This window comes from Acanthaster planci, linkage group LG02, assembly GCF_054643075.1.
Source record: "Acanthaster planci isolate LZ-2023a linkage group LG02, COTS_SCS, whole genome shotgun sequence".
In the NCBI taxonomy this organism is placed as follows: domain Eukaryota; kingdom Metazoa; phylum Echinodermata; class Asteroidea; order Valvatida; family Acanthasteridae; genus Acanthaster; species Acanthaster planci.
Window position 1 is genome coordinate 24,590,601 of NC_141778.1, and position 15,466 is coordinate 24,606,066.

The 15,466-nt window shown below is 42.4% G+C and overlaps 1 protein-coding gene across 6 annotated transcripts in view; it reads left to right on the forward strand.

Moving 5' to 3' along the window:
- The window catches only part of LOC110990291 (uncharacterized), a 63,776-nt gene that overhangs the window by 41,941 nt on the left and 6,369 nt on the right, over positions 1–15,466 (forward strand). For all 6 annotated transcript variants that reach the window (XM_087133288.1, XM_087133291.1, XM_087133289.1 and 3 more), the window contains 12 exons: positions 161–853; positions 3,501–3,731; positions 4,499–5,367; positions 6,359–6,506; positions 6,800–6,920; positions 7,035–7,168; positions 7,520–7,751; positions 9,133–9,323; positions 9,855–10,052; positions 10,680–10,919; positions 11,270–11,440; positions 13,861–14,064. In XM_087133288.1, the coding sequence (XP_086989414.1) occupies positions 161–853; positions 3,501–3,731; positions 4,499–5,367; positions 6,359–6,506; positions 6,800–6,920; positions 7,035–7,168; positions 7,520–7,751; positions 9,133–9,323; positions 9,855–10,052; positions 10,680–10,919; positions 11,270–11,440; positions 13,861–14,064 (3,432 nt within the window). The remainder of the gene's footprint in view (positions 1–160; positions 854–3,500; positions 3,732–4,498; positions 5,368–6,358; positions 6,507–6,799; positions 6,921–7,034; positions 7,169–7,519; positions 7,752–9,132; positions 9,324–9,854; positions 10,053–10,679; positions 10,920–11,269; positions 11,441–13,860; positions 14,065–15,466) is intronic.

The following is a 15,466-nucleotide window of genomic DNA, read 5'->3' on the forward strand; positions in this document are numbered from 1 at the left end:
GATTAAATATGGCCCCCGTGTGTCAGGTTCAGCTTTGAGGGTTTGATCATCATGAACTTCTACAAGTGCACAGTGAATGATGTTGCCTTCTAGCACAGGCTGTCCATTGCATACTGTACAATAATAGAAGATATGGCTGTTATTTCTCTTTGTCTACCAGGTGATGATTGCTCCATGACCATTGATTTCTGCTTGAATGACCCTTGTGAGAATGGTGGTACATGTAGCAACCAGACTAGTGGATTCATATGTACATGTGATGTTGGATTCACTGGTGTCACCTGTGAGGAAGACATTGATGAGTGTTTGATGCATCCCTGTCAGCATAATGGATCTTGCCATAATGTGGAGGGAGATTACTTCTGTGAGTGTGCTGCCGGCTTCATCGGAGAAAACTGTGAGACTAACATTGATGAGTGTAAGTCCAACCCCTGCCAACACCATGGTACTTGTGTTGATGGCGACAGTGCTTATCACTGTGTGTGTAGCACAGGCTACTCTGGTCAACACTGTGAGATTGACATTGATATTTGTGCCAGCAACCCTTGTGCTGATGGTGCAACCTGCCAGGATTTGGATGATCGGTATCAGTGCGCCTGTCCCCATGGTTATGGTGGGGCCCACTGTGATGAATTACTGAGCCCATGTGACTACCATCCTTGTGAGAATGATGGTGTATGTACAGAGACCTCCACAGAGGAGACAGGATACCAGTGTGAATGCTCGGCAGGATTCACCGGACCGGATTGCGAGACTAACATGAATGAGTGTGCCAGTGAACCGTGTTCTAATGGAGGTATCTGCATTGATGATGTCAACAGCTTTGAATGTACCTGTCTGGAGGGCTTTGAGGGTAAGTATTCTTTCCATATTTCCTTAAACAGCTGATTGCAAACTGCCTCTTTAACATGCTGTGTTATGATTGGCAAAAGTCATTGAGCATTTGTTTGCAGACATGTATTCTATGATTCTTGTTTGATAGGTGAAGCATATGTTGGTGCTCAAATAATTATTCTATTTCTCAAAAATGAAACATTCAATATTTGTTTTAGGGGTTTTGAAAGTCTTTGATATCTTTAAAGTTCAGGGTATTTGGAATTGTTTTGATCCACCCACCGCCATTTTTTATTTAAAAAAAACAACCCAACCTTTTTTTCTTATAGCATTACACCATGCATGGTGGCAATCGTGTTGAATGCCATGCTGCATACATGTACATGTACGTTCAGATTCCCGTCAAAGCACTCCCTGATGTAATGTTCCCCCTGGATGCAAAAGCTCCTGTTTTACATCCCCAGCTGTTCTCCCGTCGACAGTGTACATTTAACTCTGGTTTCAATGTTTTTTTTTTACAGCACTTTTAAGTCTATGTACACATGTAATACCACGTCCCGTATAAGAGCATGCAAAATGTTGACAAGATTTTTTATACTTGTTGATACATACCCTAATATGGCACAGCCCCTAATGTGGTGCACTTTTGTTTTTTTTGCTTCTTGTGTCGTAACAATACTTTTAACTCAAATTTCACAATTAGTGAAACTTTATCAAGCTCCTGATATTCTGATGCATAGATCTGAATGCTACATACCTGCTACAAAGTTCGGATGAAATTTGATTTCACCCATTTTTTAGATGTTTTCCTGCGTCTGAAATGAATCTTTTAAAAGTGCGTCTGAATATGTGAAAAGAACGTTCTACAAACTTATGGACGGGTATTGAGTGAAAGTAATGATGCTTTAAAGGATTTATCCACTTCCAGGAATTTTGTAAAAGTTTACGTGAGATTTTCTGAGATTTTTTTCAAGTGCCCCGCGTTAGGGAACACTCAGCTTAATCCTGACATCAACAGTTTTGGATTTCATGACACTGAAATTGTTCACAAAGGTTCAACACCATTTATCACCAGTTTTTAACCAAACTAGTTTTTCAAGGAAGAGGTTTGACAATGCTGTGCATGAAAGTCAAGTAGTGCATGAGATGGAGTATGGGTTGCCTTTATGGACCAGCCATTGGTCCCTGAACCCAGTGACGGTGCTAAAAAAAAATTGGGCTTCACCTGACTTGACTTGACTTCGCATGGCCAGTTAAGTGACCGTTGTGACCAACTCTCCGTAGGCCTGACGGTTTGGAGCCAGGTCCATCAGGTAGTGCAGTGGTCGGACCAGGACGATCTGCCTCACCCAGGTCAGTCGGGGGCATCCATGAGGACGGCAGCAGTCGTTTGGTGGAGGCCTGCTGGCGGCTAGCAGGATCTGCCTTGTGAGACTCCCTCTGGGAGCCGGGCAAAGTGGCCAAGAAGCTGTAGTTACCTCCTCTGGATGGTACTGCTCACCGAAGGGGGTTACCAGCCTGTCTATAAACTTGCTCCTTAGTGATGAAGTCATGCCAGTGAATCCCAAGAATGATGTGGAGATACATGTAGGTCCTGTGAAAGGCGTTGACCTTCCTGGCGAGGGCAGCTGTCAGTGTCCAGGTCTCACTGCAGTACATAAGGACTGGGAGGACAGTGTAGTCCAGGAGGTGAAGCTCACTCTTGGTTTTAAACTTGGTGCTGTGCCAAATGGGAGACATCCTCCCAAATGTCCCCTAGCAAGCTGAAGAGCAGTCAGAAGAAAGGTTAGAGCCCAGGTACACAAACTCCTTGACTGCTTCAACATCCTGACTGCCGATGGGAATTGAAATGGGTGGAGATGGAGAAGAATCCAAGAGTGACTGGATCTTCGTTTTTGCCCAGTTAATGATGAGGCCGAGTGGTAAAGCTTCCTTGGAGAGCACGCTGAGGGCCTCTATCTGCGATTGTATCTAAGAGCTCTGCAAAGATTACCACATCGTCAGCATAGCACAAGTCAGTCATTTGGAAATGGTAGTTGACACCAAGGTCTTGGCACTGCTCCAGATACTTGCTAAGCCAGTAGTCCATGCCAACATTGAACAGGTTCGCACACCAGAGGTGGTGGAAAATCTGATAGAGCTCCCTCTGCCGTCAAAGTGCTGAATAAATCATTTCTCAATTTTGTCTACAAGTCAGCCTTTAGCTTTGTCAGTCTTTCATTAAACTGCATCTCAAGCTTTTCACGTTCCAATTCCTGTATTTCTAGACTTTGCTTCATCTGACAGATAGAATACAGAAAGCTGTTTTGCATGGGCTCATTACATTTTGTGTTTGTTTCAACTGTGAAGTACTGTGACTGCCTATTGGTGCTCAACTTTTATATTCTGCAGGGTAAATTCAGACAGACATTTATTCAGGTGTTGTATAGAATCAAACAACAACCTTTTAAACACTGTGAATAGAAAGTTTTAAAACAATCTGAAAAACACATATACTTGAAAAGCTTGAAATGCAGCAGAAACTGTTTCTCACTTTCTTTATTATGTCATAGGGTAGACTTCGGGGCACTGCAATCTCAGTGTCAACATAGGACTGAGAGGAAACCTTGGGAATAATGTACCAACTACCAACCATTGTTTCACTGACTTGTCTCTGTTGATTTCAGGGCCTCGCTGTGAGGGACACACGGACCTCTGCAACCCCAACCCTTGTCATCACAACGCCGTGTGTGAGGCTGAAGGTGAGGATTATTACTGTGTCTGCCCTGCTGGACTGTCAGGCAGAGACTGTGAGATCCAGGTGGGTGTCTGCTATGGAGGAGAGACTTGCTTGAACGGTGGCAGCTGTGCACCGCCCTCTATGGACCAACTCTGTCTCTGTGTAGCTGGATTTGTGGGTAAGTTCTAGAGATGTAGACAAGGGGAAAGTTACCAAGAATTAAGAAATAATTAGAATAAGAGTGTGATAAGTCCATCCTTACTGTGACCAAGACTCAGAAGATATCCTCTTTATCAGAGAGTAACATTTCAGCAGACTAGAACCTGATGATGGCTGATAGATTTTAGTGACAGAGTCAGCCACCCTCACTCACTCTTCAAGAAGAAACTTCACAAGGCCACAGCAATGTCCTCAGTGTGGTCACATTCAAATTTGAGGAACACATGTAAATGCAAGGTTTGGAGGCAATGTGACATTTCTTGAACATTTCGTACCCCTGAGTGAAATGGATTGATTTCAGTTTGAAGACTAACTGTTGAATGCAGACGGTTACTACAAAAAGATGCCAAGCAGCTTAACAGTCTTCATAATGGATACTAATTCAACGTCTGAGACCATTCCAGAGTAGCAGGTTTTACATGTACCTGCACAAAGCTGTCTGGGGAATTCCAATGGTAATTATTCAAGAATAACTAGGAAACCAGGGATTCCAGATATTCTCCAACGTACATGCAATACACAAACAAATTATTAATCTTTGATGGAGAAAGGTATTTTACAGATGCATGTCACTTGTAAGAGAGAAAATAATAGTCCCTCAAATACCTTTGATAGCATTTGGTGATCCCCGAAGTTGTGTTTGGTCCTATTGTACTTCATGATTTTGAGAACCCTCATTTGTCTTCAATTCATTTTCTCCATTTCGAAAAATATTCTGCCAACCAGGAGAGCATTGTGAGATTGATTTTGATGACTGCACCTCTCTTCCCTGTGCCAACGGAGCCATCTGCATAGATGGGGTCAACGCCTTCACCTGCCAGTGCTTGGAAGGTTTCACCGGTACTCTGTGTGAGATTGATATCAATGAGTGTGCATCACTTCCCTGCCTTAATAATGGGACCTGTGTGGGTCAGATCAATGGATACTGGTGTGAGTGTGCTGATGGTTTCAGTGGAATCAACTGTGAAATCAACAAGGATGACTGTGTACCTGGGGCTTGTGACAAAGGCCAGTGTGTGGATGGAATCAACTCCTACCAGTGCTTTTGTACTGCTGGTTTCTCTGGCCGTAGGTGTGACATTGATATCAATGAATGCCAGTCTCATCCATGTGCCAATGGTGGTACATGCCGTGATGTGGTGAATGGTTATATCTGTGACTGTGCAGATGGATGGGTTGGTGAGCAATGTGAGATTAATGAAGACGACTGTGTAGGTGACCCTTGCCTGAACTCAGGTCATTGCATCGATGACCTACAGTCCTTCACTTGTCAGTGCCTGTCTGGCTTCTCAGGACAGAACTGTGAGATCAACATCAATGAATGTCTGAGTAACCCTTGTCACAATAAAGGAGTCTGCATTGATGGGATCAACAGGTTCATCTGTGAGTGCAAGGACGGTACAAAAGGTACATTGTGCCAAATTGACACCGGTTACTGTCAGCCCAATCCCTGCAGGCATGGTGGGTCTTGTAACTTGACTGCCAATGGCTTTGACTGTCATTGTCAGGCTGGGTTTGAAGGAGCACTGTGCCAGACTAATATTGATGATTGTGTTAACCATCAGTGTCTGCATGGAGCAAGCTGTGTTGATCAGGTGAGATGGTATCTTGTGGACAATTAACATGGCCCATACATGTGCATGTATGTGTACTTCACTCTAGCTTCTAGCTTTTTATTACAAACAACATTGTATTTTGTGAGAAATCTCCAACTTTAGTTTATCTGTTACATGGGATCGTTTCCACTTATAACACTTTTCTATTAAGCCCTTTTCCTATTCTGATGGTACATATTTAAGATAGAATAGTCTTTCCTGATCATTCTCACCCTTAGAACTCCACTTGTGCCATATATGGATAAATTTGACCAACTCCAAAATTTGAAGCACCGTTATAAGCACAGTTTGAGGTATCCATCAACTAAACTGCGGCTTGAACAATCAGAAAGTTAATCTTTGTACATGTATATTAAAACTTCAGATATCAAAATTAAAACTACAAATGACAATCCTTTAACTTCAGTGGGGCAAAATTTGTGCCAAGGTGGATGGGGAATGGCATAAATAAAAAAAAAAGCTTAGCCATGAAAATGTTAAAGGCGGTGGGTACTGACACTATGGGACAGTAGGGGGCGCTGTTCATGATAATGATGTACACATTTAATATATTTACTTACACCCCGGAACTTTACCTCAAAACAGTGTATTTGTAGCTTATTTTGCTCTGTTTTCATCTCTAAGGGATATGTTTTAGTTGTTTGGGAGCCCCCAAATTCCTCAAAATCTGCCTTCGTTTTTTTCTCACCGTGAAAAAGTGTGGGGATGGTTCAATTGCCCATCCTGGAGTGCTCAAAAAATAGGAGGGAATATATATTGAGATTTGTGTGCCTGATTTAATTCTTTTTGGCTTACTTCTTTTTTTTCAGACTTTCAAACACTCACCAAGTCCCAAAATGCTGGATTTCTTTCTATTCCTTGCCCTACCTCGTGCTCTCTCAAAGGTAGAGCTTTGGCCTGATCCCCAGCTGTAGCTCATTTTTCCACAGACCTGACCTTTTTCTGTGGTTGTTTATATCCTTACCCACAGGCCAACCGTTATTCCTGTCGCTGTGCTCCAGGCTACACAGGACAGTTTTGTGAGACGGCTTTAGACATCTGCTCAGCTGAGCCATGCCAGAACAATGCACAATGTCTGCCCTCTGGAAGCAGCACACACCACTGCATATGTGAACCAGGTACTTGGCATGTCCAGCTCTTTTCTCCCTACCAAATTGTATCTTGGAATTCACTCACTGATAAAGAAAGACTGACAACCCACTTTCAAGGCCATTGATTTTAGCATTGCTTAGTCAGTGACATAATTAATCACAAACATTAAGGGTTTTCAAATAATGCACAGTGCTGTTTGTAGATAGTAGCAGAGTCTTTCAGGTAAGTGCAAAGCATTAATGCTCTGTGTGTAGGTCAGTTGTTCCTTCCAAGTCACCTGTGATGCCTTGAAAATAAGTATTGAGATGTGTCTCTCCAGGTTTCACTGGGTTGCGATGTGAGGCGACTATTGATAACTGCACACCCAACCCTTGCCTGCGCGGCGGTACATGCGTCAATGGGCTCAACATGTACTCCTGTGACTGTCCACCAGGCTACAGGTTAGTACAATTCATCTGTAGATATTGGAAGTCCCCTCAAACCAGTCATCAGTATCATTATGTCCATGTGAAGCAAGACCATTGTATTGGTTTGCTGTGTGTTTCTGATTACAGTGGCCCTGAATGTGAGCAGGATATCAATGAATGTGACAGCCACCCTTGTCAGAATGGAGCTCAGTGCATTGATGGTGTCAACCAATACCAGTGCAGATGCAGACCAGGATTTGTTGGCACATATTGCAGCCAGCGTAAGATTTATGCATTGGTTTCTCGATTCAATCACCTTGCTTGTTACAAGGTTGAATTCATCCAAATAGCTCACATTGCAGGATTTCTCCAGCATGCAGAGATATACAATAAATCACTACTGACAGGATGGTGTACCGAGTGATCTACTCTTTGTAATGAAATAGACGTATGTAAATTTTGATTATTTGTGATGATTTTGACAAGAAAACTGTCTGGTACCATCTGAATGGGCCACCATGTTGCCATCAGCTTGACTTGTCATTTATGGCAAGTGATACTCGAGTAATGCTTTGTTTCTGAGGTGCAATTGTGCACGGATGCCATAATGCACATCATTTTTGTCATCTCAGATGCACAGTCCAATTTCGACATGGCGTTCAGAGGCAGTCATCCAAGTCAGTACATCACTCTACCTCATGCCATTAATGAACCACTGCGAGCATTCACCATAATGATGTGGATTCGCACAACGGCAACTGAGGGGGTCATACTGGCCTATACAACCCACATCTCTGGGCAAACGCTGGATGATGCACAGTTTGCCATCAGCAATCCTGGGGCATTGGAAGTCTCCATTCGAGGGTAAGTTCCTTTCGTCTGTCCCCTCCCCTTCCCCGTTTGAGGGCGTGTTGTGCTGTTCTCTGTCAATTCCATTGGACTGAGATCAGGGATCATTACAGATACCTGCTGTGATCAGGGAACATGTTTTAGCAGTTTTTAGTCGAACCAAAGTCCCACTTACTTATGAGTAGGGTACCAATAGATAATAAATGTAAAGAAAAACTACCTCACCAAGAATGGAGTATTTTTTACCCCGTCATAACCTGTCAATTTAGCAGAGTTGTACATAGAGAGAGTGGCGCCAGACTTTGGAACCAAAATGGCTGTGCATTGTGTGTGCAGTACAGCATGCAGCTGTAGTGTACAAATTTCCCTTGTGAACTGATACATAATCCACCATATTGGTTCCAGCAATTGAGACACACATGTCGCAACTCTCTATAAAGAGCTCTGCTGTAAAGTGCTTTACCCTGTGTCAACTCAAAATGACTGACTGTAGCGACGTGATATTGAAAATTGTCAGCACCAAACTCGAAGTCATGTTATTTGATTCCAAAGCAATATCCCTGTCTGTGCTTTTAGTTTTTATGTGGGAATTCCAAAAGAAAGTTTGAAGTGAGAAAACTTTAAAAATGGACCCAGATATCCATCATTTATGATACTGTAAAATGTATCCATCAAAGGCATCAAGGATAAATATCCAAGATTTCTAAAATTTATTTGCACTGCCATTGTAATCTACACACCAAAGCTGACTCTTGCACGATATTCAGTTCTTAGATGACCTTACTTAAAACCAGGACTCAGTACTGAGCCTGAAATTAGGCAATGTTGAAAATGTTCCCCAACTTGGGCCCACATTCTCAGAGTTTGAAGCAGATGTTAGGTCTTTTATTCCTTTTCCCAAATCACTCAATACTGAACTTGCGGTATTCAGGCCGGTGCAAATTGGAAGCAGCTAGGTTTGCATCAGCAAGTTTCTAGCCTATCATCTCAGTATTTACTCACGTACACAGTCAGGAATTTGTGTGTTAGTGAACAATGCACAGAGTATGTGGAGGACTTTAATACCGTGATCATTCTATACTGTAATATTGAAACAAACACCTGTTTGTAAAAGCTGCGATTGTTGTCGTCTAAGAAGTTTAATATAAACTTAATGTAAATAAATGTTGTGCAGCGGAGCAACTTTTCATGAAATCAGTCATAGATACGATGTGTTGTGTAGCTAAGGCAGACATTTTTGTGGCAGAAGGCTTACACAGCATTCCTTGAAATCAGCTGCCGGTTTGCAGGTTTCCAGCCTATTGTTTAAGTATTTACTCATGCACACAGTCAGAGTGTGGAGAATATGCAGTGGATTTAGCATTCTGTGCTGTGTATTTTTGTCTTCATGGCTCAGGCATTACTGTTCCTCCTTCATCTCTGTGAATGACGACCATTGGCATCATTTGGCCATCTCATGGGATGAGCATGGTGGCATCCTCAAGATTTACAGAGACGGGCAGCTGCGACTGATACGCAAGTCGATGAGTTCCGATGCCAAGATCCACGGTGGAGGGGAGTTCATTTTGGGAGAGTTACGTAATTCTGGTGAGCACTGTTTGACAGTCAGTGTGGCTTTATGTGGCTGCCGTAGGTCCTTGCTTCGTTGTTTACTGCTTTTGCTCTTAGTGCAGGTCCCAGCAGGCTGGGCACTCACAAGTGGAACCTTTTCAGTCATTTGTTTACAAGGAATTTCTTGGTTCGTCTTGATTTCAAACTGTGCATTAAACTGGTAACCAGCTCTTGAAGTCTTTACTGAGGTGGTACCGTACTTGTGTGTAGGTTTTACCAACTGTGGTCAGTGCCTTTTTGACCAGTAAGGTGATGAGGTGACTTACCAAAATGAACACACTCCTCTGGTTTTGGAGCTTGGAGCAAAGTTCATGATGTCAATTAGCTCCAAGAGGGAGAGGGCTGCAGACCTAATTTTATGTGATGTAACCATGTAACAAATTCTCATTCCATACTGTGTTTGTTGAACATGGGAATTTACTGAACGCTTTCAGTATACATGTAGTAGACATTTGACAGACAAATGATTTGATTTCCGTAATGATGTTTTTTTTAACTCATTGGCAGACAATACCAAGTCACACTGTTTCACTGGTTCCCTGAGTAACGTGAACCTGTGGGACACAGCACTGATTGCTTCCGTTATTCAACAGCACGCTCAGACGTGCGGCTTTGTTACCCCTGGCAATGTCATCGCAGCAGCTGACTTCATGGACACCGTCTTCATGGGACAAATCCAAATTGTGACTCCGTCAAAGTGTGACTGTAAGGACTTGGATCTGTTGAGTTTATAAACAGTTGTTCACTTCATTAATATTTTCGGCAGATCAACTGATCAATTTAGTTAAAAATTGATCATTCAGAGGCATGTTGAAATTTTACTGTAGCAATTGATGACGGTGCATTTTGCAGGAAAAATTTACATGAGTCATTGGAGCAGTTGGGAAATTTATGACAAACAATTCAAAACGTAAAATCTCATCGCTTCCTATTGGAGGTGTAAATACAAACCAGCAATTCACATTCCTTGTGGTGGCTGACGGAACCAACTGTTGTGAACAGGTATGCTCAGCTCTTTTATATACATACAACGTCTGGGAAGTTTGTGGAGGTAGACTGTGTGAGTGAGTGTTGAACTAGACCATTGTTCACAGCCTGCTGCTAAATATTGCTCTGTGACAGGGCCTTGATGTGTTCCAAATGATGAGATTCGAGTGGGAAATACGGTACAAATGTTATAGAAATGAGTCTCCTGTGGCCTTTGACTGTCTGTAAATAATTGGCTGATATCTTGCCTATTTCAGAAGTCACATTTTTTACCCTAAATAACTATTAGCGAATAGTTAGAATCACTAAAAGAAATGGAACCTTTTGAACTTCTTCTCGGTCCAGCGGTGGATGACTGTGCCAGCAACCCTTGTGCTTCAGGCAGTACCTGCATTGATGATGTCAATCAGTTTATCTGCCAATGTCCCCTGGGCTTCACTGGCCAACGCTGTCAAACAAACATTGACGATTGTGGAACAGACTCCAGCCCTTGTGACAATGGAGGAACCTGTGTGGATGGGATAGGCACTTTCACCTGCCAGTGCCCACTGGGGTTCTCAGGACAAGTCTGTGAGCTGAAGAGAGGTTAGTTGTTGGAGAGAGGAAAAAGTGATCTACCAAACTGTGCAAGAGCATCAGGAGGATAGGTAGCAGAGCCAGAGATGGGTCCTTCTGTAATGTTTGTCAGTGAATGCGTTTCATTACAGTACAATTAATGGTGAACCAATAATTGATGCACGTAGATCCAGATCGATTTCCTGAGCAGGATTTGAGTCAGTTCAGTTTGTTAAGGTCCATGCACATGTTCTAAAGTCGTCCATTTTCACGTTTGAATGTCTTGTTCTGATGCACCCAAACCATATGAAGAGACGACCTTTCTCCTGTTTTCCTAACTCAACATGAAAGATTTCAATCTCTGTTTTATCCACCACAAGTTGATGGAAGATGGAGTGGGTGGACTGAATGGAGTGAGTGTAGCCGGTCCTGTGAAGGTGGTACCCAGACCCGTCACCGGTCCTGCACCAACCCCCGCCCAGCCTATGGAGGTAGCACCTGTGTAGGTCCTACCAGTGAGAGTCAACAATGTAATACAGGAGCCTGCCCAAGTAAGTGCAGTCAACATCCACCGTATTGTAGGCCTGTGATCTGTGTGTGGGTCCAATCATCAAGGAGCCCGGGGGGGGCACTTTTGTAGGTCACATATGTTCATGCCCCTCACTTAGTTGGTGTGCATGCATACTGAGTCCCACTACAGCCAGAAGTCAGTAATATGGCTCGTTATTCAGGCAGGTGGACCCCAAAAGCAATCGATCAACATCAAGCTCAGATATTGTTGTTTGCCCCTCATTTCCATACTGATTCCAATTTAAATACTCAAAGTCCCTTTTGCCAACTTGCACACTATAAAAATCGGTTTCCTACCAAACGTTTGCCCATCTTTCAATTGCTGCATACCTCCATAGTAACAGTCAGAAGTTGGAACTGAAGCCAACATCTTAGCTGGTTTTGCTGGGTTTTCCCTGGATTTTCTCTACTCGTGAATGGTGAGGAATGCTTTAATGAAAAAGTATCATTCAAGAAGGAAACCGTAGGAATGAGAACAGAAAGTTTTTGTTTTTGCCTTTTAGTCGGGCAATTTGACGTCATTTGTACATATTAGTGCAATGCAGTAAAAGACAACTTGTACCGAAATGCACTCGTATGGAGGTGTGTGTGCATGTACGTGTATGCCATGCCCGAAATTCGGACATGTCATTTTTGACCGCTGTCGACCTCATTGCGGAAATTTGCATCCGCCTTAAAAATTCATGCGTTTTAGACAAATGGCTCTCGATCTTGAAGAAATTAACTGACGGATACAAATGATCCATCAGCCTTCCAGACAGTATCACCAATGATCTGAGGGGAATTTGACAAAAGTGTGAAAATTTGGTACTAAGTAATGTGAAAATACGTAAAATGACGAAAATGATCAGTCTCAATGAAAACTGAAGTGAATTTCAAAAAGTTTTTTACCTAGAAGTAGTAAACGTTTTGGCTCATAAGAGTTACTAGTTTCATGTGGCATCAAAGTTATTTGAAGGTAAAGCAAACAACATTGTGAAAATTAGACACTTAGTTAATGTTGGTAAAAATTATAATATTTTCATAATTATCCTATATATTATAATTGTCACTATTACACTTGCACGAATAAACAAACTAAATGCACGCACAGTCTGTGGGGACCCAACAGACATGAGGTACAACCACTGAGGGCCAGAGTTGTGTAACTAATTGAAATATCTCTGATTGCAGCACAAGCCTCAAAAGACATTTTCAGTATGCGCAGGAATAAAGGCAAGCTTTAATTTGATAACAAATCATTGGATTTTGACTATTGCCTTTGGAGAAAATGAATGCCATGTTCAAGAGGGATTTTTCCTTTTTGGGGAGGGGGACATGTTTATAACATTAGTTATTTATTAAAGTGATCTAAAATCCAGTTGTAGATTACAAGTAAAACGAATACTGTATGATGTGTGCTCAAGATCAGAGCATGTGGAAAGTGACCCATAATTTGACCTTCTAATCAGCATAAGGTCAGTTCTTGAGAGCAGCATATTCAGACCATGATCAACAGTCCTTAGCACAGATCAGATGATGTCCTCTGTATCTACACGTACCCATATGACTGTGTCTCTCTGACCTTTTGGCCACAAGTATATGTAATTTGTTCCTGGGGAAGCAGTACAATGTGTCGGCTTATCGTGGTAACAAAATGTGATGCTGTAAAGGTGAATGTGCACAAATCTAGGGTGTTTCCCTTCTGTAACCAAATAAAATTAAATAAGATACTGCAGACTCAGACTTGCAGACAGATCACGGTTGACCCTAAGTTGTTTGTTGCAAAACTGCCAAATTTCAAACAAATTTACCTGGGCAATGAAAAGAAAATTATGGACTTGAAGAGCAAGGGTGTTTTGTCCACAAGCCTTATGGCTAAAGGCCAAGGCCTTACAATTAAGCCTAAAGGCAGCCTTCTAAGGCAGCCTTATAAGGCCAAGGCTCAGTGTTATCAAGGTACCATATCACTGTTGGCTCTGATCTTCTGGTATGAGGTGATCCACTAACTCAGACCCAGTCTTCTTGTAGAGAAACCTTTGTTCAGAGCAAATGCCACATGTATGTGACTTGGTTTTTTTGTGTTATGAAGCTCCAAATGGCAGTTATCTGGATCAGTACATGTATGATTAAGTGTCAAGGACAGAGGTTGTGAATGGAAAATAGGATGAAATGTGACAGTCTCGTCCCTGGCTCTTCCATTTTATTTGAAACTTCAAAGAGGGGAACAGATGTCAGTCATGAAATGAGCTAGAGCTTTTATTTTGCTAGTTTGTATGTGTTTCTTTCACTCGCTAACATCTGAAAGCCAGTGAGATACCTTGCAATGACACGGATATTTACCACTTTCAACGTAGGGGTGAGTTCCTGTCCATAGAATCCATACTAGTCTTTTCTGTCTCCATCCCCCATTCTCTTTCAGGCTGTAGGCATGTGACACGCCCCTTCAGAGGAAACCTAGTCTGTCAAATTGACGGCCAGGAACAGAATTGTACCATCTCCTGTTGGCAAGGCTACTCATTCAGCCGGGCCGTTCTGCCCTTCTACCAATGTGGTCCATCTACCAACTACAAGTGGTCCCATGAGACAGGAGACAACCCAAGACTGGCCCTCCCGCAGTGTACAAGTAAGTAGGATATCAGGGAAGTGACTTTGCATAATCATTTACTGCAGTTCAAGTTCAGTCTGTTATTGTAAAGTTTGCAAGGGGCAAAAGGGCATGTACTATCGGACCAGGCTAAATGACCCGCTCTGCAAAAAGGATAATAAGTCGCGCATTGCCAAAACATGTCATAGCCTGTTCTATTTGGAGAGGGCAAAGTTTCTTTAAAAACATGATTTTGTGTTTTTTCCTTTAATAGCTTGTATAACATTTATATTTTCATAATTTGTGATTGCAAACACTGATGCTGATGAAGAAAGATGAAAAATTGATAATTCAGTAAGAAATCCTTCACAGCATTTTGTTTCCAAGAACTACACGTTCTGAGCTTTTTCTAAAAATTCTTTTATTGAATTTGAAAATGTGGGTATACAAATGTCTATATATCTCTGGAACGCAGCGCACTACTGGGGTCATTTATATATCAACTTGTAGCTTTTGATGTGCAGAATCCAACCATATCAAAAACTCCTAACCTGAATCTGGTGACTTATTACCCATTTTTCTAGAGCCGGTCACTAATACAGTACACTGTAATTGGGAAGGGAGAATGTTTCGTGACCCCGCGTCATAAGCGACCGATAGCAAATTAGCGCGTCGCGCGTGAGGCGTAGTTGTGCGTAAAAGGGAGCCTGGATGTTTTAGATGCGTTCCTGTGCGTAGTGTTGAAGACAAGGGACAGGAAAATATGTTAATGGCAGAGGAGTGAGTTGGCGGAGGCTGCACCAACAGCTGTTCGAATGATTAAGTTGAGATTAATCACTTTACCCAACATACAGATATTTGCCTGGAGTGCCGGGGATCACAGTGGCGGCTGCATATAATAACAGACCAGTGATTTGCAAACAAGCTGTAACAAGCTGTAACAAGCTTAGGCCTGTGTGTAGACTCTGTAGTCCGATTGGTGTCGATGCTCGCCAAAGGGTTCTGATTTTCACTGGAAGGAGATCCCAACTCGATTCATCCGAATCACCCATTGCATTTCATTACATCAGTGCAGATTCACTGAAACTAGAATTTAACTTCCCCTTTCAGATGTATTGAGACATTTTTCAGAAGTGTACAAAGTTTGGCACAGACAGCTTTGTCGATTTATCAAGTTACTTAAATGAAACCTCTGCTTGTGTAATTCTGCTGGCCTCAAACATCCATAGAGATAAAAGTAATCTGACAGGGGCATTGAACACAGCAAATCAGTTATGGTGCCAGTTTTGAGGTTGAAGTTTGTGGCCTTTGTACTGCCTGTCTAAAGGTTGGAGGTTCTCTGTCATCTTTCTGTGTTCAGCAATCCCATTCAACAGTGCTAGCATTGTGACTCTAGACATGGTTGCCAGCCACACAGTATGTCAGGGCTTCGTGGTAATTG